The sequence below is a fragment of the Thunnus maccoyii genome, chromosome 16 (assembly GCF_910596095.1).
Source record: "Thunnus maccoyii chromosome 16, fThuMac1.1, whole genome shotgun sequence".
In the NCBI taxonomy this organism is placed as follows: Eukaryota; Metazoa; Chordata; class Actinopteri; order Scombriformes; family Scombridae; genus Thunnus; species Thunnus maccoyii.
This window is the reverse complement of record NC_056548.1, coordinates 8,757,998-8,785,050: the sequence shown is the minus strand read 5'-3', so window position 1 is coordinate 8,785,050 and position 27,053 is coordinate 8,757,998. Positions and strand designations below refer to the sequence as shown.

The 27,053-nt window shown below is 39.6% G+C and overlaps 2 protein-coding genes, 2 long non-coding RNA genes and 2 other non-coding genes across 9 annotated transcripts in view; 4 read left to right on the top strand and 2 right to left on the bottom strand.

The window, feature by feature from the left end:
• Positions 1–591, bottom strand: part of LOC121914136 — a 67,350-nt gene extending 66,759 nt beyond the window's left edge. The window contains exons 1-2 of the long non-coding RNA XR_006100472.1: positions 325–591; positions 116–239 (exon numbers count right to left, since the gene is read on the bottom strand). This is a non-coding gene — a long non-coding RNA (uncharacterized LOC121914136). The remainder of the gene's footprint in view (positions 1–115; positions 240–324) is intronic.
• Positions 176–13,612, top strand: dpysl5a (dihydropyrimidinase like 5a). The gene is made up of 13 exons (XM_042437173.1): positions 176–290; positions 2,962–3,232; positions 5,176–5,334; positions 5,940–6,119; positions 6,279–6,347; positions 6,512–6,556; positions 6,653–6,728; positions 7,003–7,159; positions 7,271–7,412; positions 7,634–7,776; positions 7,909–8,116; positions 9,266–9,434; positions 10,238–13,612. Exons 2-13 carry the CDS (start codon positions 2,972–2,974, stop codon positions 10,321–10,323), a joined length of 1,695 nt encoding a protein of 564 aa, XP_042293107.1. The 5' UTR covers positions 176–290; positions 2,962–2,971; the 3' UTR covers positions 10,324–13,612.
• On the bottom strand, positions 7,363–26,465 carry LOC121914133. 3 transcript variants are annotated; one of them, XR_006100469.1, is made up of 4 exons: positions 26,381–26,465; positions 9,263–9,378; positions 7,952–8,086; positions 7,363–7,441 (listed from the first exon to the last, which is right to left on the bottom strand). It is a non-coding gene; the product is annotated as an uncharacterized LOC121914133 (long non-coding RNA). The 3 variants fall into 3 exon arrangements; XR_006100467.1 differs by having other exon boundaries at positions 7,388–7,470; XR_006100468.1 differs by lacking the exon at positions 26,381–26,465 and adding an exon at positions 26,138–26,218 and having other exon boundaries at positions 7,388–7,470.
• Positions 16,490–23,663, top strand: mapre3a (microtubule-associated protein, RP/EB family, member 3a). Of its 2 annotated transcripts, none has more exons than XM_042437199.1 (7): positions 16,490–17,249; positions 19,166–19,293; positions 19,439–19,584; positions 19,739–19,895; positions 20,883–21,025; positions 22,649–22,801; positions 23,273–23,663. In XM_042437199.1, exons 2-7 carry the CDS (start codon positions 19,173–19,175, stop codon positions 23,339–23,341), a joined length of 789 nt encoding a protein of 262 aa, XP_042293133.1. In that variant the 5' UTR covers positions 16,490–17,249; positions 19,166–19,172; the 3' UTR covers positions 23,342–23,663. The 2 variants fall into 2 exon arrangements, with proteins under 2 accessions (XP_042293133.1, XP_042293131.1); XM_042437197.1 differs by having other exon boundaries at positions 19,739–19,931.
• On the top strand, positions 25,255–25,327 carry trnaa-agc. The gene has a single exon. It is a non-coding gene; the product is annotated as a tRNA-Ala (tRNA).
• Positions 25,998–26,070, top strand: trnaa-agc. The gene has a single exon. It is a non-coding gene; the product is annotated as a tRNA-Ala (tRNA).
• Positions 26,466–27,053: the final 588 nt, after the last annotated feature.

Genomic DNA, 27,053 nt, shown 5'->3' with positions numbered 1-27,053 from the left:
TAAAGTAGCATCAAATTGAAATACTTGAGTAAAGTACTTCAAAATTGTGCTTTACACATTGCACAATAATTTGTGCTTTATTTTGAAGACGATAACCGGAAGTGTAAGTCCTTACTTATTGCTGACTTGACAGCTGGATGATGCTGCGGTCTGCTGGTCCCGGACCGGCCAGGAAGGCATCCATCTGGTGCGTGTATCTCCTTGGAAGTGCCGTCTGCGGATTGTGTTGCATTCTGTTCCTGTCAGAAAGTAACCAGAGAGCCGAGTGGAGCAGCAGGCCTGCAGAGGAGGTATGTGGTTGCACATCAGCAACATTATTCTTACTAGTTGCATTCAAGCTGTGTCGAGGTGGTGGTGGTGGGAGGGGGGAGAAAATCCTCTCCTGGAGCCTGGAGACTTTGTTTCCATGCCCCCCCTCTGGCTACACGTCTGGGTGGCTGCCCTGCCTGCTGGTCCTTTGCCATCCTCTCAGGGTCTCTACACACCCTGAAGTACTCCACCTCACCTGGCAGCAGGGATGCATGATTATAACATGAGGGCAGACAGATAGACAGCTGCTCTTTACTGTGGAGGAGGGAGAGCAGGGACTGGGAGTCGGTAATGAACGCCGTGCAGCGGATCATGCCGGATGGAGACCGGTTTCTTTGTGTCAAGTAGAAGTGTCATCATTTCACTGCGCTCACACTTGACCAGCAAAACGAACACAGTGGACAGAATAACCTCTCTTTTGGATACCAATTTACCTAAAATTCCTTGTGATTTACTGCTGTAAATGCTATGATTTTAATGGACAATTTAAATATAGAAATATTAGAAATTTAACCAAAAGACTAAAGGGCCTGTGGTGTAATAACTGTGCTCCAAAGTGATATAAAAACACGTGATTCAATTATAGTTCATTCTGGAGCTGCCTGTGTTGAATCTGTGGTCGTTTTTATGGTTTTTGTGATGTTTTATTTCACATATGCACGACTGGGACTATTTGTTTACATAGATTTTTTTTTGCATGAAACATAAGCTTACCTGTTTATTAATGGCTAACAGGCGTCAACTTCCATACTGGTCGCTGAGCTATAGGCTCTTTAATATAATAATAACGGCCTTCAATATGTAATCTGTTAGTAGTGGTGGATCAACCCTCCTCCACATTATCAAACCATCAGATCTGGATGTGTGAAGGAGTCCATGCCATGCAGTAAAGTTGCCGCACCCTCATACGTACGCATCCTGCACGCACGCAAGCACGCAGGATAGACACACACACACACACACACACACACACACACACACACACACACACACATACACATACACATACACATACACACACACACACACACACACACACAATACATCACATCATTAATTCTGGGGTGTAGAGAGAAGGGAGGGGAAGATCTTGGAGATTATTTCTTTGTTACTGATGAAGAGTGCCAGTAATCAAATTATTTTTTTGCATAATTGTATACATGATATTCACAGAGTTTGTGTTGTGTGGGATAGAGGAGTAGAGTATCTTTTGTGGTTGTGACCCCTTAAAACAAAGTCTCATCTGCCTGTGATCCCCTCATCACTGGTCAGTGAGTTGTGGGCAGTCACACCAACAGTGATGTTTCCCTGCTCAGATTGCTTCAGTTGAATAATTTTTAGATGCCTAAAGAGGTAAAACTATCAAATATTTTGTGAGAAAAAAGCAAAGATTACAGAAAAGATTAAAACTAATATCTTAAGATTATTATTATCTTAAAAAGATGACTTTTTATTGTCACTGGACTGCTGATAGTATAGAGACCAGGGCCTGACCAATACTGGATTTTGGGGGTTTCGATGCCGATACCAATATTAGGGAGTAAAAAAATTCTGATATCAATATATCAGCTGATAATCTTATATATACAGAATATATACATGAACACACATTTTTTTGCAGTTATCCCTCAAATGTGGTTGTCAAATCCTTGTGACAAAGATATGTAATGGAGGCATGATATTTTACAGTTTAACAATAAAATTTATTGTATAAAATGACATCAGTGCACTGAGGGACTGGGAATTGAATAACTGTAAATAACTATAAATTAAAAAACAAACAAACACATAGAACCAAAAAACTAACTTTAAAAAAAATATTAGCGCAAATTAGACAAAATATACGCTGATACCGATATATCTGTGATTGGCCAATATTGGCCAATAATAACAGCTGACTGATATATCAGGCAGGCTCTAAAGAAACAGTCAGGAAACTAAGGTAGAGAGGGGTATAACATGCAACAAAGATCTCTGGCCAGACTCACATCAGTTATGATTACATAATATGTGTCTCAACCACTTGTCCACCATGTTATTATATATAATATATTATTTTCTACCTGACTAGGTGGTGACAAATTAGATTGATCTTGTTACCGCTCCTGGAGATACCGACCCTAAGGGTTTGAAGCATTGGGGTATCTTGAAAGGGAATCCACCTTAACATATTTTAAACATAATCAGACAGCCATTTTAAATCTCTTTATATAACTTTACAGTGAGCCAGCCTCATTGTAAGTAGCTTTATGCTGCTTTAGTTCTTTCTTTTCAAATAATGGCCTTCTTAAAAATACACTTTTTGTTCATGGTTGTTTGCTTCATTGTGATCCACGACTGGTTTCAGCTTCTTTCTGTTTACCACCACTGGGACGTCAGGTCACAGGCGGTGACTGACACAGACTACTCAGTCTTGTAGCTGATGTCAGTCACAGCCTGACAGACTGGTCACGGAGCAGCATCACTGATTAATCTCTCTGCTAGTCTTACTACACGGTCTCAGAATGAGGTAGTGTAAAAATAGTCTTCTCTAGTTTTTAATAGGATTTACATTTATAGTCAGATCACCACTGTTTTTGCAGCTGCTCACGATACCTGACAAAAGCAAAGGCTAACAACCAACTGATAAAAACTTTTCTCTCTTCTTTACAGAGCTATAGCCATGTCTTCCAGCTCAGCGATGGTGCGGATCCTGATCAAGGGTGGCAAGGTGGTGAACGACGACTGTACCCAGGAGGCCGATGTCTACATTGAGAACGGCATCATTCAGCAGGTGGGGAAGGAGCTGATGATCCCAGGTGGAGCCAAAGTGATCGATGCCTCGGGTAAACTGGTCCTCCCCGGGGGCATCGACACCAGCGTCCACCTGGAGGAGAGCTTCATGAACGCCACCACGGCAGATGACTTCTACAGCGGCACCAAGGTAACGTCCTGAGGAAGAAAGAGGGGGTTTAGATTGGAAGTAGGGTCAAAGCATGAGATAAAGATTTAAAAACTGTCAAATACTAACTTATAATTTCATTTGATTTACTTGAATATGCCCCAATTTTTGGATTTTTCACATGATTACAAATATGTCATTTTGTCCATCAGATAAAGATCAACTTGAGTTTTTCCATTGATGCTAATTTTAGCAAAGATGTCAGTGATGCTTCTTTTTGTTGGATTTTGATTAGAAGAGACTGTTATGTTTATATTTGGCATCAAATGTGTTGGTTATTTCAGACCAAGATCTATTCTTGCTGTCAAAGAAAGATGCAGAAATAAGAAGTTAGAAAATAATATAAACAATAAAACTTTGACAGTAAAACTGATATGAAGAATAAAGCATTACAATGGAGTGAAAACAACATGTAAAAAGTTATTTAAACCAAGCAGATGATGGTGACTATTTGAATGTTTTAAGTATATATATATACATATACATATATACATATATATATGTGTGTGTGTTTGAAGGTATAGTCGGTTATTTATCAGCTACAAACCTTTGGATGTTCTTACAACAGACGCAACAAAACAAGACGTTTGAAGACGTCACCACTTTTGATGGGCATCTTTCACACTTTTCTTATATTTTACAGACAAAATTATTAATAAATGAATCAAGAAAATAATCTGTACATTTATCAATAATGAAAATAATCATTAGTTGCGGTTTTATGTTTTTTTTTTTCTGGATGTGTCAGAAGGTTGCAGAGTCTGTGTTCCACCAGCTCGACCACAGTGATTTAGCACTTTGCTGCTGCTGCTGTAGCTCAGCAGACGACTGCCAGAAAGACTGGAGTGGAGTCATCATGGATGCTGATAAGACTGGGATACCCCAGTCTGCTTCTGGGCACCATGATGACTCATTGCTCTGTAGCACTTAGAGATGACGGTGAGCTTAGAGATGACAGACCCTTGGTTTTGGTAGTTTTAGTGACTGGACAAACCGCGGCTGGTAGACGCTGGTGACAGACACTATTCTCCACTGTTCTCTCTTTCCTCGCCCCTCATTCCTCTCTCCGTCTTCCCCCGCACCCCTCCCCACCCGCTCCGCTGCTGCTGCTGCCGTGTGCTCCGGAATAAGTCCAGAGACAAATGCAGATCAGTATCTGTTTCCATGGATACCAGGGGGCTGCTGTAAAGACTGCCGCAAAGCCTTTTCACTCACGCCATTGTGCTTGGAGACAATGGTTCTCAGACCCACGCCGCCCCCCCCCCCTCTCCCACCTCGTCTTCCCTCTCACTACACACTACTCTCGACTCTCTAGGGTCAGCTGACAGATGCTCGCTGAAGCACGCACTCATACACAAAACACACTCTGTCTTCATTTGTTGGGATTATAGAGATTTACTGTAGTTTGTGTTTAAAACATCTACGTTCTTTTACGGGTGAAAAGTAAGAGTTGCTGATGCCGCAAACATAATAATCTGGAGTATCTCACTGATAATTACAGCTTTAAATCTCTCTTGATTACACTGTGAGTGGCAGTCATCCCTGTGTTTTAACTACTGAAGGATTTATATTCCCCATAACAGATAAGGATTGATGGCAACTGATGCTTTTACTTTTGTGCACAGTAGGAGCTGTGATTTGTAGATGTGATGAATCAATCAATATATTACGCTTTTGCCTCAGCGTCACTAAATACCTGCATTTAATGGTCATTTCAGTTGATTTAAGGTCTGCTAATTTCTGTTCACCTCAGTAATTGTAATTGATAAAAAGAAACACAGTAAAACTCAGGTCCCAATGCAAGGGGACCACAAATGACACAGAAAACAATGCAATACAATAGGTTTTGCATATTGAATAAAAGAATTACATCCTTAATTAAATTGTCTGACTGATTGAGCGCTTCTGTGTGCGTTTTCTTCCAGGCTGCTTTAGCTGGCGGTACAACAATGGTGATTGGACACGTTCTGCCAGAGAAGAATGAGTCTATGCTGGAAGCTTACGAGAAGTGCCGCAGCTCAGCGGACTCCAAAAGCTGCTGTGACTACGCTCTGCACGTGGGAGTTACTTGGTGGGGTCCCAAGGTACTACAACGGTTTTACATGTCTAATTTTGTTTCAAAATGTATTTCTCTTTAAATTAAGTTATCCATTCCCAGAGTGCCTTTTGACACCCTCCAGAGACTAGACGTTTACGTTTTTTTTTTTTATATAAGTAGATGGACCTGGAGATAGATCAATATCTAAATGAGAGGGTTTTTTTATGCAAGGACGAAGCAAGAGTTCTATCATATTTAAATGTCATGTCGCTGTTTTTAATTATGGTTAATTGAAGCTACTCTCATTAGAGAAATTACTCTTTTTCTATGATGGATCTTTGACTGTTTAATTGCTTAACTGATGTAAAAATTGTGACATAAGAAAGAAGCTCTTGCTGTTTGGTTCTGATAGGTTACACATAAAATCTGTTTTTGAAGTGATTATAATTTTAGCTAAAATATTATTCAAATTCTATCAAATTCTCCTTGTCCATGAGAATAAAAGTAATAATACATCACAAAACAACATCAGCACAAACATTAAAGCGCACCAGTTGCTGTGTTCATTCAGACCAGGATTCTGCTGTGTACAGGGACACCTGTCAGGCTGAACAGTGTTTCAGCTCTTTTATACTTACCCTTCCCCTGCAGGTGCGGGCTGAGATGGAGAAGCTGGTGAGGGAGAAAGGAGTGAATTCCTTTCAGATGTTCATGGCCTATAAGGACATGTACATGCTGAGAGATGGTGAGCTCTTCCAGGCCCTGCAGCACTGTAAGGACATTGGCGCCATAGCAAGGGTCCATGCTGAGAATGGAGAACTGGTGGCAGAGGTAAGGAAGAATCATTGTTTACACAAATTAAATGATCATAAATGATAGTGTAAATGCACTATCCCTTTTAATTGCATTGTTCTAATTAATTCATTGCATTTTGTTCTAATTTGTTATGTACATAATTTAAAGTCATGGCATTTTCCTGCCTCCTCACAGGGTGCAAAGGAAGCGTTGGACCTGGGCATCAGTGGCCCGGAGGGGATTGAAATCAGCAGGCCTGAAGAGGTATGATAGTCAGGTTTCCCCTCTAAGCACTGTCAGTCAGTAAAATGACTTTTCATTACATCTAGACTCTCGTCAACAGTAATAATATTATTTCTCTAATGAAATAAATCTGATCTCTAGCTCAGTGTCATAATTATTCCTCACAATGTCTTGTTTCTTTACAGTTGGAAGCAGAAGCGACTCACAGGGCAATTACCATCGCCAACAGGGTGAGTGAGAGCTCTCTGGCACATATAAAGGCTTTTATAATGATCAAAAGACAACAATTTTAAAATTTTCATATTCTTCTATGTGTTTTCTTTTAGGCCCACTGCCCAATCTATCTTGTCAGCGTGTCCAGTATGTCTGCGGGAGATGTAGTAGCTACAGCCAAGATGCAGGGTGAGTCAGATTTTCTGTCATATTTGCTATTGCCATCTTTTCAAAAACATTGGACCGCTGATAGTGTAGAGAAATTGATGCTTCCATGAACTTACAGGGCTTGTAAAATATTTCTGGTTTTATGAATGAAATTGTAGTTTTTTAAAATGTTACTGGTGTGTTTTCTCAGGGTGAAACTCCTCATTTTTGGATGAGTGAGGGTTTCTTTCTTAATCTTTTAATCTCTTGCTTGTTTAATCTTTGTCCCTTTTCTTACCATGCTGTCTGACCATAGGTAAGGTGGTTCACGGGGAAACCACCACAGCCCACTCTGTGTTGAACGGTATGCAGTACTATCATCAGGACTGGTCCCATGCTGCCGCCCATGTTGTCGTGCCTCCTCTCCGCCTGGACCCCAGTACACCTAATTTCCTGATGAGCTTGCTGGGAAAGTAAAGAAAACTATTAAATCTTGTATTAAATTCAATATAATGATAGTGTGGTTTCTAAAACTGCTGCAAAATATAAATATGACCTTCTCTCTCACTGTGTCCCGGCCACAGTGACACTCTGAATGTTGTGGGGTCCGACCACCGTCCTTTCACCATTAAACAGAAAGCAATGGGCAAGGATGACTTCACAAAGATCCCCCATGGGGTTCCTGGCATTCAGGACCGCATGAGCGTCATCTGGGAGAAAGGAGTGGTATGTGTAGCTCTTTTGTTCCTGTCTGGCTGCCAGAGAACGTCCAGAAATAGGACACCTGTTGTGGTTTAGTGGTTATTAAAAAATAAACACAGACAGTAGAGGCATAAAAAAACACATATTGCTTTTGGTGCAACAAATGATTTAAGCAGATGTTGTATATGAGATTATTATAAACATAGTATTACAAAATATATTATAATTTGTGTCATCATTCACAGATTGGAGGTAAAATGGATGAGAATCGCTTTGTAGCAGTCACAAGCTCGAATGCAGCCAAGATTTACAACCTCTACCCCAGGAAAGGCAGGATCATCCCGGGAGCAGATGCTGATGTAGTGGTCTGGGACCCCGAGGGATCCAAGTATGAAACTCGATCCATCCCTTAATCGACCATCTTGTCTCGCTGCAGCTTTTATCCCGAATCTCTGAGGCTGATCAGGTTTTTGTCTGACTAAAACTGGGTCATGTCTTTTCTTTCCATCTCTGTCTGCAGGACCATTTCTGTGGATAACCAGTTCCAGGGAGGAGATATGAACCTGTATGAGGGTCTTCGTTGTCACGGTGTGCCCCTGGTCACCATCAGCCGTGGGCGTCTGGTCTATGAAAACGGCATGTTTACATGTGCTGAGGGCTCTGGAAAGTTTTGCCCACTGAGAACCTTCCCAGACTACCTTTACAAGAAGATGGTTCAGAGAGAAAAGGTATCAGACAGAAATGTATGAATGAAAACCACAATCTGAAAACCACATAGATCAGTTACAGTGACACAACCATGGATGATGTGATAACAGCTGGCATCTGTACAATACTGTAAAAATGATACACTGAATTTGAGACAGCTGTTCGTGTTGAATTTTTAAGTCACTAATATGTATATACGAGAAACTCCACACTTTAACACAAGTACTACTGCAGTTACATTGTTACGGCAAAATTTAAACTGGTTTTGAACCTCTTTTGGAGACATATTCAGTACATGTACAAACAAATCTCTAAGACCAAATCTTCAAACTGAAATTACAAATTACCATTGTCACTGGATGAGTCAGCTTTTAGCAGTCATTGTTAGCTCAGCCGTGACACACAGTGTGTTACTTCCCCATTCCTCAAAAGTATATTGAAGAAACAGATAATCATGATGTGATAAGTCTGTTGCAAGTACAGCAAGCAGCTGCGGAGCTACAGTATTAATCTTATAAACAGAGCTTAAACAGGCCTAGTTTTGTACTGAACTGAACGTAATGGCTTGAACCAGAAACTAACTGAATATACTACTGAACTGAAGAGTCAGCATCAGCACCAAACATCATGCCATAATGGACTATGATTCAGTTACTGATGTATGTACTTAAGCGCATTTGAATGGTGATACAATTGCTTACCGTGAAAAGAAACACCATAGTCGGATTGGACAGGAATTGGTTGATAGGGCATAAAATGTGTATTACACTGAAACTTTTACAGTCTGGGTGTGACATTTGCCCTTTCAGTGTACGCAACTAAGCTGCTGTTACCGGCAGTAGTCCTCAAAAGAGCTACTTCCTGATCTTTTACTAAGTAGTTATCAACACAAGTAATCTTAATTCTGTTTGACTAGTATTTAAGTTAAGTAAGTTGAGTAGAAATAGACTCTATTGATATGTATGCAGTTTATGGTTCACCCCTGCTGTTAATAATAATATTACTACAGCTGGTTTACTGGTTCTTTACACTTAGCCGACACATTCTCACCATGAAAGTTAGTCGTCTTGTAACATTTTCCAGTGAAAGTTGTATTTTGCTTTAACATGTTCATTAACGTAATTGTATGTGTGCGTGTGTGTACTTGTGTTGTCATGGTGACGTACCAGTGCCAGGCAGTGAAAGCTGTGGAGCGAGAACCCTACACAGGTGATGTTGTCGCAGTGCCGAACTCAGGAAAGAGGGACTTTGGGGTTCAAGATGTGGACACTCCGACACGCCCCTGCACCCGACACGGAGGTATGAGAGACCTGCAGGAATCCAGCTTCAGCCTGTCTGGTGAGTATCAATAGATCTAGAAATGATACTACGTTTTATCCCAGGCTGCGTCCATTTATAAAAACTGAAAACTATTTCAGTATCCCTGGATACATGATGATAGTAACCAGCGTCAGCCTGGTGAGACTTGTTGGGATGCTGCATTTAAAACATACACTCATTGGCCTGATGAGGGCGCTGCAGTTAAAATAATTTTGAGTTACAGTGCATCTTGTTGGCTCTGTACAGTCTATGGTTGGCTCAGAATATGCCTGCACCAGCTGTGAAGGATGAAAGGTTTCACTTGGTGACACAGCATTTTAATCTTTTCTTATGACAGATTAGTAACATTTAATTTATATCGAACTTTTCAAACTGCTTTGCAGTAAAGGAGGCTTACACCATCATCTTTTTAACTATATTCTTTACAATTACACATATTCAGACCTGGGAGTTACACATTACACCTTTAAGCCAATGAGCAGCAGAGTTTTTGGACATCAAATCTACTGAGGGAAATTGGAACATAACATGATTTTCTCGGATCGAGTGTCAACAGATTTTATGCCAAATTAAACCATTCTTGTATATTTTACTCCCAATTATTTGGCAGTAACCCTAGATGGGTTGAAAAGTATTTTTAATGGAATGTGAAGAATTGCTCCAATGCGTAAATCCATCTGGAAATGTTTGGGACTTAACATAAGCTTATTTAGAGAACCGTTTACAATAACATGAGAAAATATGAATGAGCTGCTAAGAAGTATTAGTTCATTTTGTTTTCCCACTAAACTCTCATGATCATGTTTTCCCCGCCGCTCCAGGTGCCCAGATTGATGACAACATTCCAAAGAGATCCTCGGCCAGGATCCTCGCTCCACCCGGAGGAAGATCCAGCGGGATCTGGTAACTAGTGAGACGGCTGTTACATGAAGCGGAAGAATGACACCTGAAGAGAAACATATAGCCAAGCACTTGTTTTTTTCGTTCTGGAAGCTTAGAATATGTGTGGGGTAAAGGAGTCATGTTTTCATTTTGAACTCAGCACAGTTATTTAGGACTGTAAGTGTATGACATTGAAATAATAAAATTTGAATGTGGGTCAAGGAAAATTTTTTGTTAAGTGGTTATACCTTCCAAATTTCAGTCACAATGTTAACCAAATATAAGCAGCAGATTTAAATGAGTTGCCAATGAAGTATTCTGGCTATTGGATTGTGTTAGGGGAAATATGTTGTATCTTACTCATAGTTTTAGGAATATGAAGGTGAGTCATGGTTTTGATGATGCGATTGTGTTACCTCACTGTAAAATACGATTTTGCACTTGTATCATGTACTATTTAGATGCCTTTTTACATCATTTAACGTCACACAAATGTCTTTTTACTGCGAGCCACGGTGAATGAAATGTAATAAATTATTACAAGGGTGTCGGCATGACATTAATATGTCAGTTATGAAAAAAATTGTTGCAATTGACCGATCGATGAAAAATATCATAACGCAAGTTAACCTTTTAAATGTTTGTTTATTTATTTTTTATATTGCATTGTTTGTGCTATTTTCCTTTGACACTACTGTTAGAATTAATTCCTGCATACGACTGAGTTCTTTGCTCAGTAGTTCATCATAGTCAGATTAGTATTTTATATCATGTTTACAGCCTTATAGCAGAATAGACTTCTGTTCCACCCCCACCAAATGTGAATGAACCTATGCTGTGTGTATTGTGCATGGTAGCATAGTTAGAACTACTGTAATAAGCACTAATATTGCTCATGTAACGCAGCATTCTTTGTGATCGTATCCGTTTTCCACAGAGAGCAAAAAGTCTCACCCAAACTGCCTTTTTCTCACCTGAGAACACTGACACCCACAAACACATTGTCCCATACCGCCGCTACACAGACCGTGAACTCTGACATGTTGATCGATGTTATTTCTTTTAGAGTGGGCACTTTTTAACAACTTTGATTCGTTCCGGTCTGAAACGGTGGGGTATATAATGTTCCTCTGACTGACACTTCTGATGTAACATACCACTGTGAAGCATATAGCAGCTGAGGTGATCCTCTTTAGCGTTCACGTTGAAGTTTAGCAGCAGAGATGTACTGTAAGTCAATTAATGCCACTTCTTCAGGGGATCAAATGCCTTCATCTGCCACTGAAAGCTCAGCATCATAACTGGAAGGCATGCGTGTTTAGCAACTACAAAAAGCACTGATACTTTCTACTACTGTATATTTATTGTTTGTGTTTTAGTTACTGGATTTTTCTTGTGAATAATTGTCCTAGATTTTGTTTTTTGTTTTTTTTGTTTAAACTGCAGAGTAAGCAGGGATGCACACAAGATTTTGATCATGTTTAGACAAAGTTATGTCCAGAAGATCATCATGCTACAGTAAAAGTCCTTCATTATGTCCTTCATTTTTTTTTTTTTTTTTTTTGGGAACAGATTTCACTTTTGATCCTGAGCTCCAGTGAATCATGTTGTGTCTTCCCCTTCCCAAACGTACACTGGTGCTGAACAATGTGTCGTCACATTGGGTTCCTTTATCTGTTTTTTTTTCTTTTTCTTCTTGCAGCTCTTTATCACATGATTTGAGTGCAAATAAACCACAATGAAATCGCCACCTGAATCCTGTGTCTAACTGCTACTTCACTACATTTCAGAGGCAGATTTTGTACTTTTTACTTCATTACATTTATTTGACAGCTATAGTTACTAGTTACTTTTCAGGGCTGAAGAGAAAACTCCAATATTTCACTAAAAAAGCAAGTAAACAAATACCAATGAGAGAAACTGAACCTTCTTTTTTCTTTGTTCCAACACACTCCAACCACTCAGATTTATCTTGTGACCAGTTGGAGGGGATCCCTGCCAAACTGTATGTCATGTAGTTCAAACAAAGTAAAACTTATGCATTGATGCATCAGCATTACAATCTAATAATGTAATAAACAACAATTCATATCTCAAAAGGGACATTTTCCTGCAGAATGGGTCATTTTACTTTTGATGCTTTGAGAATATTCTGTACTTGCACTTAAGCAGGATTTTTAAATGCACTTGTACTGGAGTATTTTTACATTGTTTTAGTAGCACTTTTACTTTAGTAAAGGTTCTGAATAATTCTTCCACTACTGTTGCTGACATCCAGCAGCAGATAAAACATTAACATTAAGTATTTTTGTGTAGCCTGAACTCTCTAAAACCTTAGTTACTAGCAGGCCTAAAATCCAACCACACACATCATGTGTCTCTTAGCTGGTACAGGCCAAAGTCCTATTTATAATGAACCTTTAACAGCATGGAGTCGGACGCATGCGCAGACAGAGCTGGATTGTTGCAGCTGGTGATGGGGGAAACAAAGCTTTCTGAACCACTGAATCAAGCAATTGCATTGAAAATGGTTCACTGTTTAAAAGCATTTGATAGTCAAAATGGCGACATCTGCTGGGCTACTATTGGTATTACACTTACATGGCTGAATTAAATGTGAGACTGAAATAAAGTTAGTCAGATTATAAGTGTTTTTACTGTTTTTTTATTGTAAGTTTGTTCATTAAAGTCTATATTATTAAAACAGATCACTTTCAAACAGAGCCCACAGCTTTGTTGTTTTGATATTGTGCCAGATTGGGAAGCACACCCCTGCGTCCAAAACCAGCGCTTACAGTGACAAATGCTGCTCTTTATCTGTGAGGATTAGCTGATTGCATGAGATTGTTACACAGTTATTTATAGCATGGCAGTGGGATAGGGATAATGAAACCACCAGTGTGGTGTTTGTCTGCTGATTTACCCGTTTTGATGATGTCTTGTTTTCTTTTTGGGTTTACACAAAATACTTACATCCTTAAATACACCAGTTGAGGTTTTAGTTGTAAAAAGAACTTTGTTTCAGCATTGTGTAAAATAGTAAAATTGTTTTTACAAAGTGGTGTTGTTTTCATGAATTATAAGAAAAAAAAGAGCATGTCTTTCAAGAGTCCGCTGATGAAGAACAGGGACAGCAACTCTCCCAACGTGCATAAAGACTGGAAACAATCTTTTAAGCAAAAATACCAAATATTCAGTCGTTGTCATTTCTCAAATGCGAGAATTTGAAGCTTTTCTGTCATGATAGTAAACTGATAGTAAACTTTTTGGATAACTGATCTTATACACAGGAGAGAAATTATAACAGGTATTTTTTTTCTATTTTCTGAAATTTTATATACAAAATGATGAATCAATCCATTGAGAAAATATTCAGCAGATTAATCGATAATGAAAGCAATCGTTTATTGCAGCCCTGCAATATTCAACATTTTGGGAAATACGTTTATTCCCTTTACTGCACAGAGTTAGATAAAAAGCTCAACACCACTCTCATATTTGTTCATTTAATATGACGCTACAGCCGGCAGCCAATTAGCTTAGTTTAGCATAAAGACTGGAAAGAGGGGGAAACAGCTAATCCACCTAACAACACCTCTAAAGCTCATTAACTAACATGTTATATCTTGTTTGTTTAATCTGTGTAAAAACAGAAGTGTAAAAATGATTTTTTGCTTTCTTTTTACAGGGTTTATGTGTCAGTCTATTTCTTGTCCGGGACCAGTTGCCACGAGACAAGCAGAGACTCCTTTGCACAGATTAAACAAAAAAGACATATGTGTTAATTAGTGAGCTTAAGAGGTGCTGGTAGGTGGATTTTGTTACCTTTGGGCAGAGCAAGGCTAGCTGTTTCCCCCTGTTACCAGTCTTTATGCTAAGCTAAGCGAACTGGCTGTTGTCTCCAGCTACATTTTTACCGCAGCAGTATCGATCTTCTCAGCAAACTCATGGCAAGAAAGCAAATAAGCGTATTTCCCAAAATATTGAACTTTTCCTTTAACTGCCTAGTTCAGGCTGCTTTCTGCAAATCAACAAGTGACTTGACAACCCTGGCTGGGTAAAATAAGGATTTGCAGAATTAAATACTGTTTTGTTGTTTAAGAAAAGGGACTAAAGGATTAAAGGATCAAGCAGGAAATCACAAATGCAATCCCACCTTTTCTTAAAAGAGACTCATATCACCCATTGAGAGGGAAAGTCATCAGAGGTATTTGTTCCTTCTAGGACTCCTCAACTCCCTGCTTCACTTCTGAAGCAGCACTGTCAAGGCCGAGGCGGGGGGTTTAGCCTCGAGGCGGGGAAGAATTGAGAGAGGGACTTGTAGAATTATTCTAGCCTAATCAATAACGCTATTGAATACTAATGCCTTCAGTGGAGGCAGACTCAGTTTGATTGTGAAGCTTTATTTGAACATAGCAGGAAGCAGCAGAATCACATCAAAGAGAGGCTTTGTGAGGAGAAGACCAGATTAGGGCCTCTGACGCAAGGATGGACCCAGCCAAGAGGAGGCCATGAATACACACACATGCACACACACAAACACACACACACACACACACACACACACACACACACATCAAGGAAAAATGCTTCAACACACCAGCTTCTTCTGCAAAGGCATTCAATCTAATTCCACATTTTCTGTTCGCTTTCATCATTGGATATCTGCACACACAGCTACAGTATGCAGAGGCATGTGTGCACAAAAACACATACTCAACAAGATTCAAGTTTGTTTTCATAGCCTACTGACTATCTAAAAGATGGGTAATGGCGTTATACATCATTCTGTTAACATCTTCCTGCTTTTTAGCCAAGCTAGAGCCGCTGCTTTATGGATGGCAATACTGGTCGGTCAGTCGGTCCATTATTTTGGTCCAAACTGAAATATCTCATCAACTACTGGATGAATTGCCATGAAAATGGAGTCGGATGTTCATGTCCCCCTAAGGATGAATTATAATAACTTTGGTGATCCTCTGACTTTTTATCTAGCACCGTCATCAAGTAAAAACTTTCATTTGTGCATTACTTTGGTTTATGAACAAATACCTGCAAAACGAATGGTGTTCCCATCAGCCTCAATTGGACTTAGTGTTTAGTGTTAATTAGCAATTAGCATTAGCTAAAATATGATGGTGAACATGGTAAATATCATACCTGCTATCATATCAGCATGGTAGCATTGTCATTGTGAACATGTTAGCATGCTGATGCAGGCGAGGCACCGCCTAAGTACAGCATCACAGTACCGATAGCATGTTGCTAGCGAATTGTTAATTTCCTGTGTCCTTTCACACAACCCCTTCTCTGTTTTCTAATTATTATTCAGTCAGTTCAAGTCATGTTGCCCATGTGTGTGCAACTGTGATGAAGAGTATCCACAGAGAGCAAAAAGTTTCACCCAAAACACCTTTTTCTCACCTGAGAACACTGAAACCCACAAACACATTGTCCCATACCGCCGCTACACAGATCGTTAAACTCTGACATGTTGGTCACCGTCATTTCTTTTAGAGTGGGCACTTTCTAACAACTTTGATTCATTCCAGTCTATAATGGTGGGGTATAAAATGTCACTCTGACTGACACTTACGATGTAACATACCGCTGTAAAACATATAGCAGCTGAGGTGATCCTCTTTAGCGTTCACATTGCAGTTTAGCAGCGTCATAACTGGATGGCATGTGTGCTTAGCAGCTACAAAAAAGCATTGATACTTTTTCAAGTTATTTACTACTGTATATTTATTGTTTGTGTTTTAGTTACTGGATTTGACTTGTGAATAATTGTCTTAGTAATTGCTTTTGCTGTATTTCTGTCAAAACTGCAGAGTAAGCAGGGATACACACAAGAAGTTATGTCCAGAAGATCATCATGCTACAGTAAAAGTCCTTCATTATGGCTTTTTTGGGAACAGATTTCATTTTTGATCCTGAGCTCCAGTGAATCTGGTTGTGTCTTCCCCTTCCCAAATGTGCACTGGTGCTGAACAATGTGTCGTCACATTGGGTTCCTTTATCTGTTTTTTTTTTTTTTCTTCTTGCGGCTCTTTATCACATGATTTGAGTACAAATAAACCACAAGGAAATCGCCACCTGAATCCTGTGTCTGACTGCTACTTCACTACATTTCAGAGGCAGATTTTATACTTTTTACTTCATTACATTTATTTGACAGCTATAGTTACTAGTTACTTTTTAGGGCTGAAGAGGTAAAACTCTCCAATATTTCACTAAAAAAGCAAGTAAACAAATACAAATGAGAGAAGCTGAACCTTCTTTTTTCTTCGTTCCAACACACTCCAACCACTCAGATTTATCTTGTGACCAGTTGGAGGGGATCCCTGCCAAACTGTATGTCATGTAGTTCAAACAAAAGTAAAACTTATGCATTGATGCATCAGCATTACAATCTAATAATGTAATAAACAACAATTCATAACTCAAAATGGGACATTTTCCTGCAGAATGGGTCATTTTACTTTTGATGCTTTGAGAATATTCTGTACTTGCACTTAAGCAGGATTTTTAAATGCACTTTTACTGGAGTATTTTTACATTGTTTTAGTAGCACTGTCACTTTAATAAAGGTTCTGAATACTTCTTCCACTACTGTTGCTGACATCCAGCAGCAGATGAAACATTAACATAAAGTAATTTTGTGTAGCCTGAACTCTCTAAAACCTTAGTCACTAGCAGGCCTAAAATCCAACCGCACACATCATGTGTCTCTTAGCTGGTACAGGCCAAAGTCCTATTTATAATGAACCTTTAACAGCATGGAGTCGGGCGCATGCGCAGTCAGAGCTGGATTGTTGCAGCCCCAGACAGGGCGGCCCGTTACCAAGCAAGCACTGCACCGCGCAGGGTCTGACAACGACGACAGCAACGGGCATTGACATAAGGAATACAGCCAGCGTGATAACAACACAGACTCTCCTGAATACAGTGAGTATGAACGCATGAGTCTCCCAGTGCCCCAGCCTGTCCTGTGTATTTCACCTTTTTTTTGTGTGTGTGCGTAAGCGTGTTTGCGGGGGGGTTGGGGGGCTTGGGTGGTGGGGAGGAGAGGAGGGGGGGTGGCTGTGCTTTATTTCCATGCAGTGAGAATATTTTCCCGTGCACTGTCAGTCCTGAGGTATTCGGGGAGGCCTGTAGAGGGGGCCGCTTGGAGAGCAGCACCCAGCGTTGCGGCTTTTCTAAGCAAACGGCACCCAGCAAAACGGGCACATTTATTGTTCTCAGCTCGGGCTACAAATGTTAGACCCCCGCCCATTTGTTCTTGGTGGACTTGAGCGTTTTTGCACCTAGAATTTTTTCTTTTTTTCTGCTGCAGTCATTACCGGAGCTTCTCAAAGGCCCCGCAGATTTTTAGGAGAATAGATTTGACTTCTTATTCTTGCGCCGCTCTCGAGACAATAATTTATCAGAAATTGCACTCACTGCAAGGTCTACGCTTGTTAATACGGGTGAATATGTGTGGTTTATCGCCTCATAAACGGGTTTATTGTTGGTTATAGGTTACAATCATGTAATTGTAGGCTGTAGCCAAGCCCCCATGGGAGAAAACTGGTCTAGTGCGCGCTGCTGAAGGTGCATTCACAATACAGTGTCATCATCAGAAACCAGTGTTGTGCAAATTGCAGGGAGGCGTGATCCCGTTGAGTGGCATACTGTAATTTCTCTCTGGCTGTCACCAGAGCGGCGCGTGACCTTAAAAATCATCACCTCACAGCTTTAATCTGCGTTAATGTGCATTTTTTTTTTATTGCAGAGGATGTCAAAGGTGTTATACAGGCCCATTTTTTATGACATGATGACACCGCCAGAAGGTATTAGCAGGCAAAGCAAAGTGAGCACAGAGGAGGCTGGAGCTGCCAGATGTGTAAAGCTGCTCACAAACATCAGGATATTTCTGTTTAATCTACGAGAGGATTATAGCTCACAACCCTCACCACACGTCTGTAGATTAAAACTGAAACTAAAGATGCTTCTCAGGCGCTGTGTTTACAGTCAAAAACAAAACAAAACAAAACGTGGGTTTTTACATGGGCCAATATCACAGGCCTCCATGGGCTTTAAAAACAGCACAACAGCAAAGGGTTTCTGACCCAGCCCAAGATCTGTAATCTAAGGAAAAGCTGGCAGAAACCTTCAAAAAGGAAATTCAAAGAGAGATCCTCCCTTCTCGGATGGCTGGGGGTGGTGGGATTACCGCAATAACCCAAAATGAAAGGAAAGGTGTAACAGTTAGAAGTACAAAGCATACCAGTGGTTAATTATTTACTATAATACTACTAATTATAATTACCACAATTTATCTGTAATATGTTTAGTTTTGTATAGGTATGTGTACATTTACTATATGTATTTCGGCATTTTGTTGAGCTTTTGTCTGTCTTGTGTTGTTTTGCTTTATTTACTGTATTTTCTGTATATTTGTGTGAAGGACCTCCTTCAAAATGAGATCTCAAGGGGTTTATCCTTCTAATAAAAATGTGTTATGTAATGTAGTTAATCCAATATTTGTAGTCCAGTTAAATAGGATGAAAAAATTATCCTAATAATGGTCCGAGTCAAATGTGTGAGGTAGGAGAGGTAGGAAGGGTTGTGTATGTGAGTTACAGGTGAGTCAGGGTGGGAAGTTTGGTGGAGTAAATGGAAAGGTAGCTTGAAAGATGTAGGAGGCCAAAATATCAACTACTCAACTTGATTATAGGATAACAGCAATCATTGCATTTACACATAATAGCCAAACATAGACTGGGTCCTTAGTTCATTGCCTAACTTTCCTCTAAATTTCACTAGAATCTGGTAACAGTTTTTTTTGCCAAAATCAAACCCGTGTTTCTGATGTGTTTCAGGTAGGGGATGGCAGTGAATGTGTACGCCACATCCGTGTCTATTGACAACCTCAGCCGACATGACATGCTGGCATGGGTCAACGATTCTTTGCATCTCACCTACACCAAGATTGAACAGCTATGTTCAGGTAAGGCTGAGAGAGAGAGAGAGAGTGTGTGTTGTCCCCAGGTGAGTTTCCAAACAAGGCTTCCGGGATCATTCCTGGCTGTTCAGAGCAAGACAACTGTGACCGCAACAACAAAAACAAGTAGTTGTGTCTTTGTGTTTTACAGGAGCGGCATATTGCCAGTTCATGGACATGTTGTTTCCAGGTTGCATCCTTCTGAAGAAGGTCAAATTTCAAGCCAAGCTGGAGCATGAATTTATACATAACTTCAAAGTTCTTCAAGCAGCTTTCAAAAGGATGAGTGTTGACAAGGTCAGAAGTCTTTTATCATATTATCACACATTCCACGCCGTGTTTTTGATAGGGACTTATTGTATCGTTTTCCTACTTTTGTACTTCATCATTCAACATCAGCATAACATGCATGTTGTATCACATGCAAGCATTTCCTGTTTCCACTCTTCAGATAATTCCTGTAGAGAAGCTTGTAAAAGGGAAGTTCCAGGACAACTTTGAATTCGTGCAGTGGTTCAAGAAGTTCTTCGACGCCAACTATGACGGGAAGGAGTATGACCCTTTACTAGCCAGACAGGGGCAGGACGTGGCCCCTGCCCCCAACCCAGGTGATCACTTTATCCACAAACCAAAGAGAACTCCAGGTAACAAAACAGTTTTGCCTTTGCTGCACGGTCTTGCTGAGCTTTGGATTGGCTCAAAAGCGCTCCCTGCAAGCAAGTGGTGTGAGCAGCACGGTTCACAGAATGACTGCTGTCTTCTTAGATCCATCTCATTGCCCAGCATTCATGAGCAACATGACCCCGTGTAGGTATGATTGAGTCACTGGTGGGATTGGAGTAATCACCTCAGTGGGGTTGATGAATATTGAGAATTAACATCATGCAACTCCAATTGTTTTTACAATTCTAATTAGACCCACCATACTATTAAATGCAACTGTTTTCCCAGTGCACTGCATCAAGCAGGTGATGCAACACTGTTGCAGCTTCATCTCTTAGACAGCTGGACTGATAAACAAGAAATCTCATTCTACTAACAACAGTAACGTCAGCCTGACCAGCCTTGCTCTGTCTCTGTGAAAGCTTTCTTGCTTGAAAATCATGGCGAACAATCTAATCTGACTTGGAGCGTGTGAATAAGCCTGCTTTGTGACTTTGTCACTGTAAGCAGTGTGGCTGTAAATGGGCAGAATGACTTGCACTTTTTTTTTCAAATTAATAGTGATGCGTGTTGGCATGTTTTGTTTTGAGTTTATTTGAAACACCTCTGCTTAAGCACTTATAGAGGTATGGCAGGACAGGTTTTTTTTTAAGATGTTTACTCAAATAAGTGTAAGATTCAGCTATTTTAAAGTATTTATTGGTTTTTACAATCTGGTAATCCAAATGTGTCTCTTTTGTATAATTTTTGTTGTAAAACTGTCATAATCCATTCACCAAAGTGGCATATAAAACTTACATTAGGCTAACATGTATTCTGATGACATCAGCTCTCTATAATGTGCTATATCCATCGCAATAACTGTCACAAAGCCAGTAGAAATGCAGTAATTCCCTTGAGATTAAAATGCTAAACATCTCTGACCACTCCAGGACCACAGAGGACATCTCCAACAGTTCCCAAAAACATGCCAACACCACAACGGGTCCAACACAACACTCCAGCCATGAGGAAGAATCCATCTTTGTCTAGAAACGGGGGCAGTGACGCTGAGATCATGGAGCTAAATCAACAGGTAGAGTTGCTTGGAGAGGAAGCAGAGACATACTCTGAAACTGTATTATCTTTCTGTTGCCACTTTTCTGTCTCATATCTATGAATTCTCTGTTAATTCACACCAGTGACATTTTGATAGGTCACATTAGGAAAAGCACAGGGGTAAATAATAAAATGAATGATGGCTCAATTCCATTTAGCTGCTTTGTTTGCAGGTTCCTGGTATTGTGCATGCTGGCTCACTGTCATTGATAAAAGTAGTGGCCGGTCACACCACAAAGTGATTTGCTTGTCCATGTGAAATAGGTGGGTCTGGAAGTTTGGTGATGTATTGACTATTCACAGGGCTAGTTGGTGAACTGCTGTATGTAGCTGGCAAAAATATGCTAGCTGGCCCGGCTGGGCTCTAGGTCTCTGTCCACTTAACAGAGAGCTTCACAGTTTTTCAAGTCTGTCTCAAATCAACAGTCAGATGCCCAAATGAATATTGAAACAGGTTTTTCTTGCTGTAATCATTCCTCCTGTTTAGACTGGCCGTTAAGAGATGCCTCATAATGCACTTACAATGTAAGTGATGGGGGCCAAAATCCGTAGGCCTTCTGTGCAAAAATGGATTTAAAAGTTTATCTGAAGCTAATATAAAGCTTCAGACATCCAAATTAGTCAAATCAAGTCAATATTTTTCAAAGTTACTGTCTATTTAGTGCCAAATTCCCTCTTTTTGTGACTGTCCTCCCACCGCAGCTCAACAAGAAAAACACTGTCCGTCAAGACACAAAGAGGGAATTTTGTACTAAAAAGGCTGCTACATTGGAAGATATCCAACTGTTTGGACTAACTCAGACTACTGAGGCTTCATATTGTCTTTAGATAAACTTTTAAATGCATCTTTGTACAAAACGAGGACTGTGGATTTTGTCCCCCATCACTTGTAAGTGCATTTGGAAGGCGTCTTATAATAGTATGAACAGGAGGGATGATTACAGCAAGAAAAACCTCTTTCAATGTTCATATGGGTACCTGACTGTTGTTTTAAGACAGATTTGAAAAACTGTGAACCTATCCTTTAAAGGTCAGTACTGTTGAGACAGCTGAGACACCCTGAGAGCGATTCTGATGGAACCAATTGAATTCGCTGCAAAAATTTTGCTCCTGTGTGGGAGCAGTCATTTATGTTATTAGTAACGCCCATGCTTTTCCTACTATGACAAGTTAAAAGGTCTGCTGTGAAAACGGGTCTAGCTTTTAATGCTAGCAAAGTTTACAATAAATGGTTTAAAAGGTTTTTTAGGATAGTGCTGTTTTAACACCCCTATTTTCATTGTTTTATTGTCTTCCTGTCTACAATAATCTGTGCTAGATTAATATATTATTATATTTTATGAGGCAAAAGCAAAGGCAGTTCAGTAACCTCTTTAACTGTTTCACAATAGTGAGAAAGTAAAAAATAAGAATTAGCCTGATGAACTGCTGAGAAAACGCATTGCTCTTATCAGTGTTAATAAAAGATTCTTGATCATACTGTATATTTTTTGGGGTTGAGTACACTGTCACTACCAAAAAACACCTGGGGTTCATGTTTTTTTCCGACTACATGGTTCAGAACAGAAGTGTAACCATTTTCTTGTCTTTTCTTTGTTAGTTGATGGAGTTGAAGTTGACTGTAGACGGACTAGAGAAGGAGAGAGACTTCTATTTCAGCAAACTAAGGGACATTGAGCTCATCTGCCAAGAACACGAGAGTGAAAACAACCCAATCCTCAGCAGGATAATCGACATTCTCTACGCAACAGAGGTATCTATCCCTTACCGACAACAAATACAGGCTGCACTGCACCATTTTTAAATATGCATAATTTATTCTTGAGTGAATTACTATGAGGAGGACAGTTTTTATCTGTTTGGATGTCACCTGTGAAGAAGAACAGTTAACAGAAAGAAGACCAAGTAGGAAACCTGAATGTATCTGACACACAAAGAGGGAATTTTAGCTAAAAAGACAGTAAATGTGGCAGATATCCCTTTTATATGACTAACTCAGACTGCTGAAGCCTCATAAAAGCTCCCAATAAACTTTTAAATTAATTTTCACATAAAATAACTGTGTAGACACACTGTGCATATTGGGCCTCATCACTTATGAATGAATGATTACAGCGAGAAAAACCTCTTTCACTGTTCATATGGACATCTGATTGTTGTTTTATGACACACTTGAAAAACTGCGAATCCGTCATTTAACATCTATTTGTCTTCTGTGTCTCAGGAAGGCTTTGCGCCTCCAGAAGATGACGACCTTGATGAACAAGCTCACCTGGACCAGGATGAATACTGAACCCTTCATCCCCCTCCCCCCTAACATCTCCATCTTCCCTTTCCTTTACTTTTTGTCCTCATTTGTTTTCTACTCTCTCTGCACGCTCTCTATAAATACTCACCATTATCCCTGCTCTCAGTAGGTCTTTTCCTTTCTTTCTCATGTCTCTTTGTAACCCCCCCCCCCCAAACCACCCTCTGGCCGTCGACATACTATACACAACTACTCTTTCTCATCATCGTCTGCTGCTCCTCCCTGCCTCCACTGACACAATAACAATAACAGTAATGTATGTATGACATATCCCAGTTATTTTAGCATGAGTAAAGCAGAAAATCGAGCCGAGCCTGGCATGGAGGTTATTATGGCAAACAGTGAATTTAAGTCTGTAAATATTACCGACATTTTGATTCTTGAGAGAACAATGTCTTTGCTCATTATGGAGTTATTTATTTGCCTTTGATGCGCTGTTACTGATACTACTATTAGAGCACAGGCCAACGCTACTCCAATGTGCCATCAGGACACTCCCAGAGCTACTAAAACTGTAACAAAAGTGACTTTTTAAATGACAGTTTCTTATTTATTTAACTTATATTTGATTCAGATTAACTTTCTGTAGCAAAAAATTGGTGCAAAACCTACTGTACATTAAGCGAAAGCTGAGGCACTGTGTGTTATTTCAGTTATGGTTTGTGCTTGAGTCAGCATTGAGGTTTTGGTTTTCTGCTGATGATGGGTTCATGGCATGTAGAAACGCTGAAGGAAATACTTTGGTGCAATGACTCAAGGCAATATAATCAGTGCTCTGCGATTATTCATTATTGATCAGCAACATATCTGAGCATGAGAATGTTACACATTGACTGTGAATGAGTGATATTTTGTAAATGTGTTTTGTGTGGAGATTTTGTCTGATGTCGCACGATCCTGGTTAATCGCCATTGTATCTTTTAGGCCGACATGCAGTGAGTTTAAAATTTAGAGGTGGAAAGCCACCTGCAGACTGACAACAAGGTTTAGATTGTAGCAGTTCTAATGTTTTATCCTAAAACAAAAGGGAGCCTACCACTGAATTAACACAGACACATTTTCAAATGACAGCTTTTGACATGGTTTTACAGCTAATCATACTGTGTTTATACTTTAAATTTGCTGTTGAGGATTACCCAGGGTGTATGAGTTGTAGTTTGGGAAAAAAAAGAAAGTTTTAAGAGATCTGTGACCAGTTGCTGGTCATCATTAGCATCCAGTTAAACCTTCCCCAGCCTTTTTTACTTTGCAAACTGGCTGTCGTCTGCTCTGGAACTTACATTCATTGACCATGTAAGCATCTACAGAACACACATCTTTTGAGTTTTAAATAAACAAACAGTTGTGAAATAAATTGTTTTGTGGTGGTTTATTGCAGTTAGTACAAGTGTGTATGTGTAGATACTTTGCTGTCAGTGCTACCTATGTCACCAAATTAATCTTAAAACTAAAAAGCTCTAAAATATAGGGTTACTTTACTTTATTTGAGATTATACGTGGTCCAAATTAAAGCCTATATAAATCCATCACTATGATAATTTGGTTTCTTTGGTTGAGGTGCAAAAAATGGGGATAATTATGAGCTTGACATCTCTGAGGGCGTCCTGTTCGTTTCCCACTTCAGCCAATTACAATACTTTTTAATACTGAAACTAGTACAACCTTGTTTTTCCAAGCAATATAACAAAATTGTTTGTATAACCGTAACCATAACGTACAATAACCAGCAGCAGAGCGCTGTGCAGATAGCAGCCCTACGTAACGTTATAAAAAATCCATCTGAAAAATGGTACGTTAGCCAAAATTTTAACTTAAATTTCATTGTCATCCAAAGCGTAATAAACACAAAATAGAATATAGAGAAAATATCTAGGTATTCTACTTCCTTAAAGGACATCGGGGGATTAGCTCAAATGGTAGAGCGCTCGCTTAGCATGCGAGAGGTAGCGGGATCGATGCCCGCATCCTCCAATACACGTTTTTAGTTACAAAAGTTATTTCTACTTCTACCTCTTACCGATAAAACAACGAGCTCTTCCACTTTTTGCCAACAAGGACATACCTTCACCGTCCATTTCTTACCAATCATATCTTTCCTTCCAAATCTTCACCAGATAGATTCACCAAATACAACCGTTAGTCGGGCAGCTGCTCAAAATGTATTTGTTAAACTTACAAGAAAATTATAGACTTCGACCAAAATAGTATTTGTATGGCGCATCACCGTTATACAAACTGTATTCAAACGTCTCCTTGTCCGCATAGATTTCACTGCTCTAATTGTGTGAGAACTCAGCTGTTTTGAAATATTAGTTTTAATGTCCTTGAAAATCCACTATTCCGATCAAATTGCATGCAAAGCGTATATGAAGGTGGTGTTAATTCAGAAGACGTGAATGAATGTGTGAATTAGAGAAATAACAGTAGTATTATGTTCCGTTGAAGACCAGCAGATGGCAACAAAGCATTATAAGTGTGCAGGGAGCAGCTTGTGAAAAGACAACGTTTCACTGACTATAAAATGAACGGTTTACATGTAAAAATAGCCCATAAATAACGCCTCTAAGGAGGTTTATGCAACCATTCAGAGTTCATTGATCATTTATCATGGATCGACTACATACCCTGAGGCTTTTTCAGAGGGGGATTAGCTCAAATGGTAGAGCGCTCGCTTAGCATGCGAGAGGTAGCGGGATCGATGCCCGCATCCTCCAACTATTCCTTTAGTGCTTGAATAAAGCTGATATTTATATAGTCAAAGATTTACGTGTAGAGGCCCACCTTAACTGACGTCCAGTTTCGCCGATCAAACCGCCAGCTGGACTGTAGCCGTGGCAACAGCGAACGAATGCCGGTAAAAAGCTAAATAAACATTTCTCTGCTGTTTTATACTTTTTAAACTAGCGTGGCTCTAGTTCTGGTAAACATGCCAAAAGTTAACTGTGAACCAATCATACTAGTTTTACCTCCTGTTATTAATCATTATTAATTATTAATATTATGTTGTCATATAGTTGGCTTTACCTGAGTTGACACTATCACTTTGTAGCAGTTTCCAGGAGGGGATTAGGCTCGTTTGTCAGACCAGCTGCAAAAGGCGTCCACTTAATTATGACGTATCATATGGACGCATTCGATTTCCACGTCATCAATTTTAACAAAGGATAGCCAATCATATTGCAAGCAAAATGGGAATAAAATGGATATTAACCAATCTGTCGGTAAAATATGAGAGGTGTTAGGATCGATTACAGCATCAGTCAGATAGAACTTATTCTTTGTTTTGCTTGACTGCTCTACTGCAAGAACTTGCCAGTTAAATACATTTTTTGCAAGTGAGATTTCCAAGACTAATCATAACAGAAATGCTTTCCCTCTTATTTCAGCATTAGTGAGTTAAGTGTCATATTTCTCCCACATCTCATTCAAAATTCATAAGAAATAAAACAGTAAAATACATTTAAAAAAACACAGTTTAAATCTTGTGTGATCACTTAAGAATTGGTATATTTAGTGGTCAGTACCCCACTTCATGGAAGGAAACTTTATGTTAACACAGTTAAGACAAGTTCACTGTAGTAACATGAACGTCAAACATTACTGTATATAACATACTGCCTCACTGCACATTTTTATATCTATATCTTTGTAGGCTATATCTTTGTAAACTGCTTACAGTAATTTATATCCTGTACAT

What these genes read in the sequence shown, in the direction of transcription:
- mapre3a (XM_042437197.1), top strand. Translation starts at nt 19,173, where the DNA reads ATGGCAGTGAATGTGTACGCCACATCCGTGTCTATTGACAACCTCAGC. An exon ending in GATTGAACAGCTATGTTCAG is followed by an intron (nt 19,294 to 19,438) that starts GTAAGGCTGAGA and finishes TGTGTTTTACAG; the next exon opens with GAGCGGCATATTGCCAGTTC. An exon ending in TCATGGAGCTAAATCAACAG is followed by an intron (nt 21,026 to 22,648) that starts GTAGAGTTGCTT and finishes TTTCTTTGTTAG; the next exon opens with TTGATGGAGTTGAAGTTGAC.
- dpysl5a (XM_042437173.1), top strand. Translation starts at nt 2,972, where the DNA reads ATGTCTTCCAGCTCAGCGATGGTGCGGATCCTGATCAAGGGTGGCAAG. An exon ending in CAATTACCATCGCCAACAGG is followed by an intron (nt 6,557 to 6,652) that starts GTGAGTGAGAGC and finishes GTTTTCTTTTAG; the next exon opens with GCCCACTGCCCAATCTATCT. An exon ending in AGCTACAGCCAAGATGCAGG is followed by an intron (nt 6,729 to 7,002) that starts GTGAGTCAGATT and finishes GTCTGACCATAG; the next exon opens with GTAAGGTGGTTCACGGGGAA.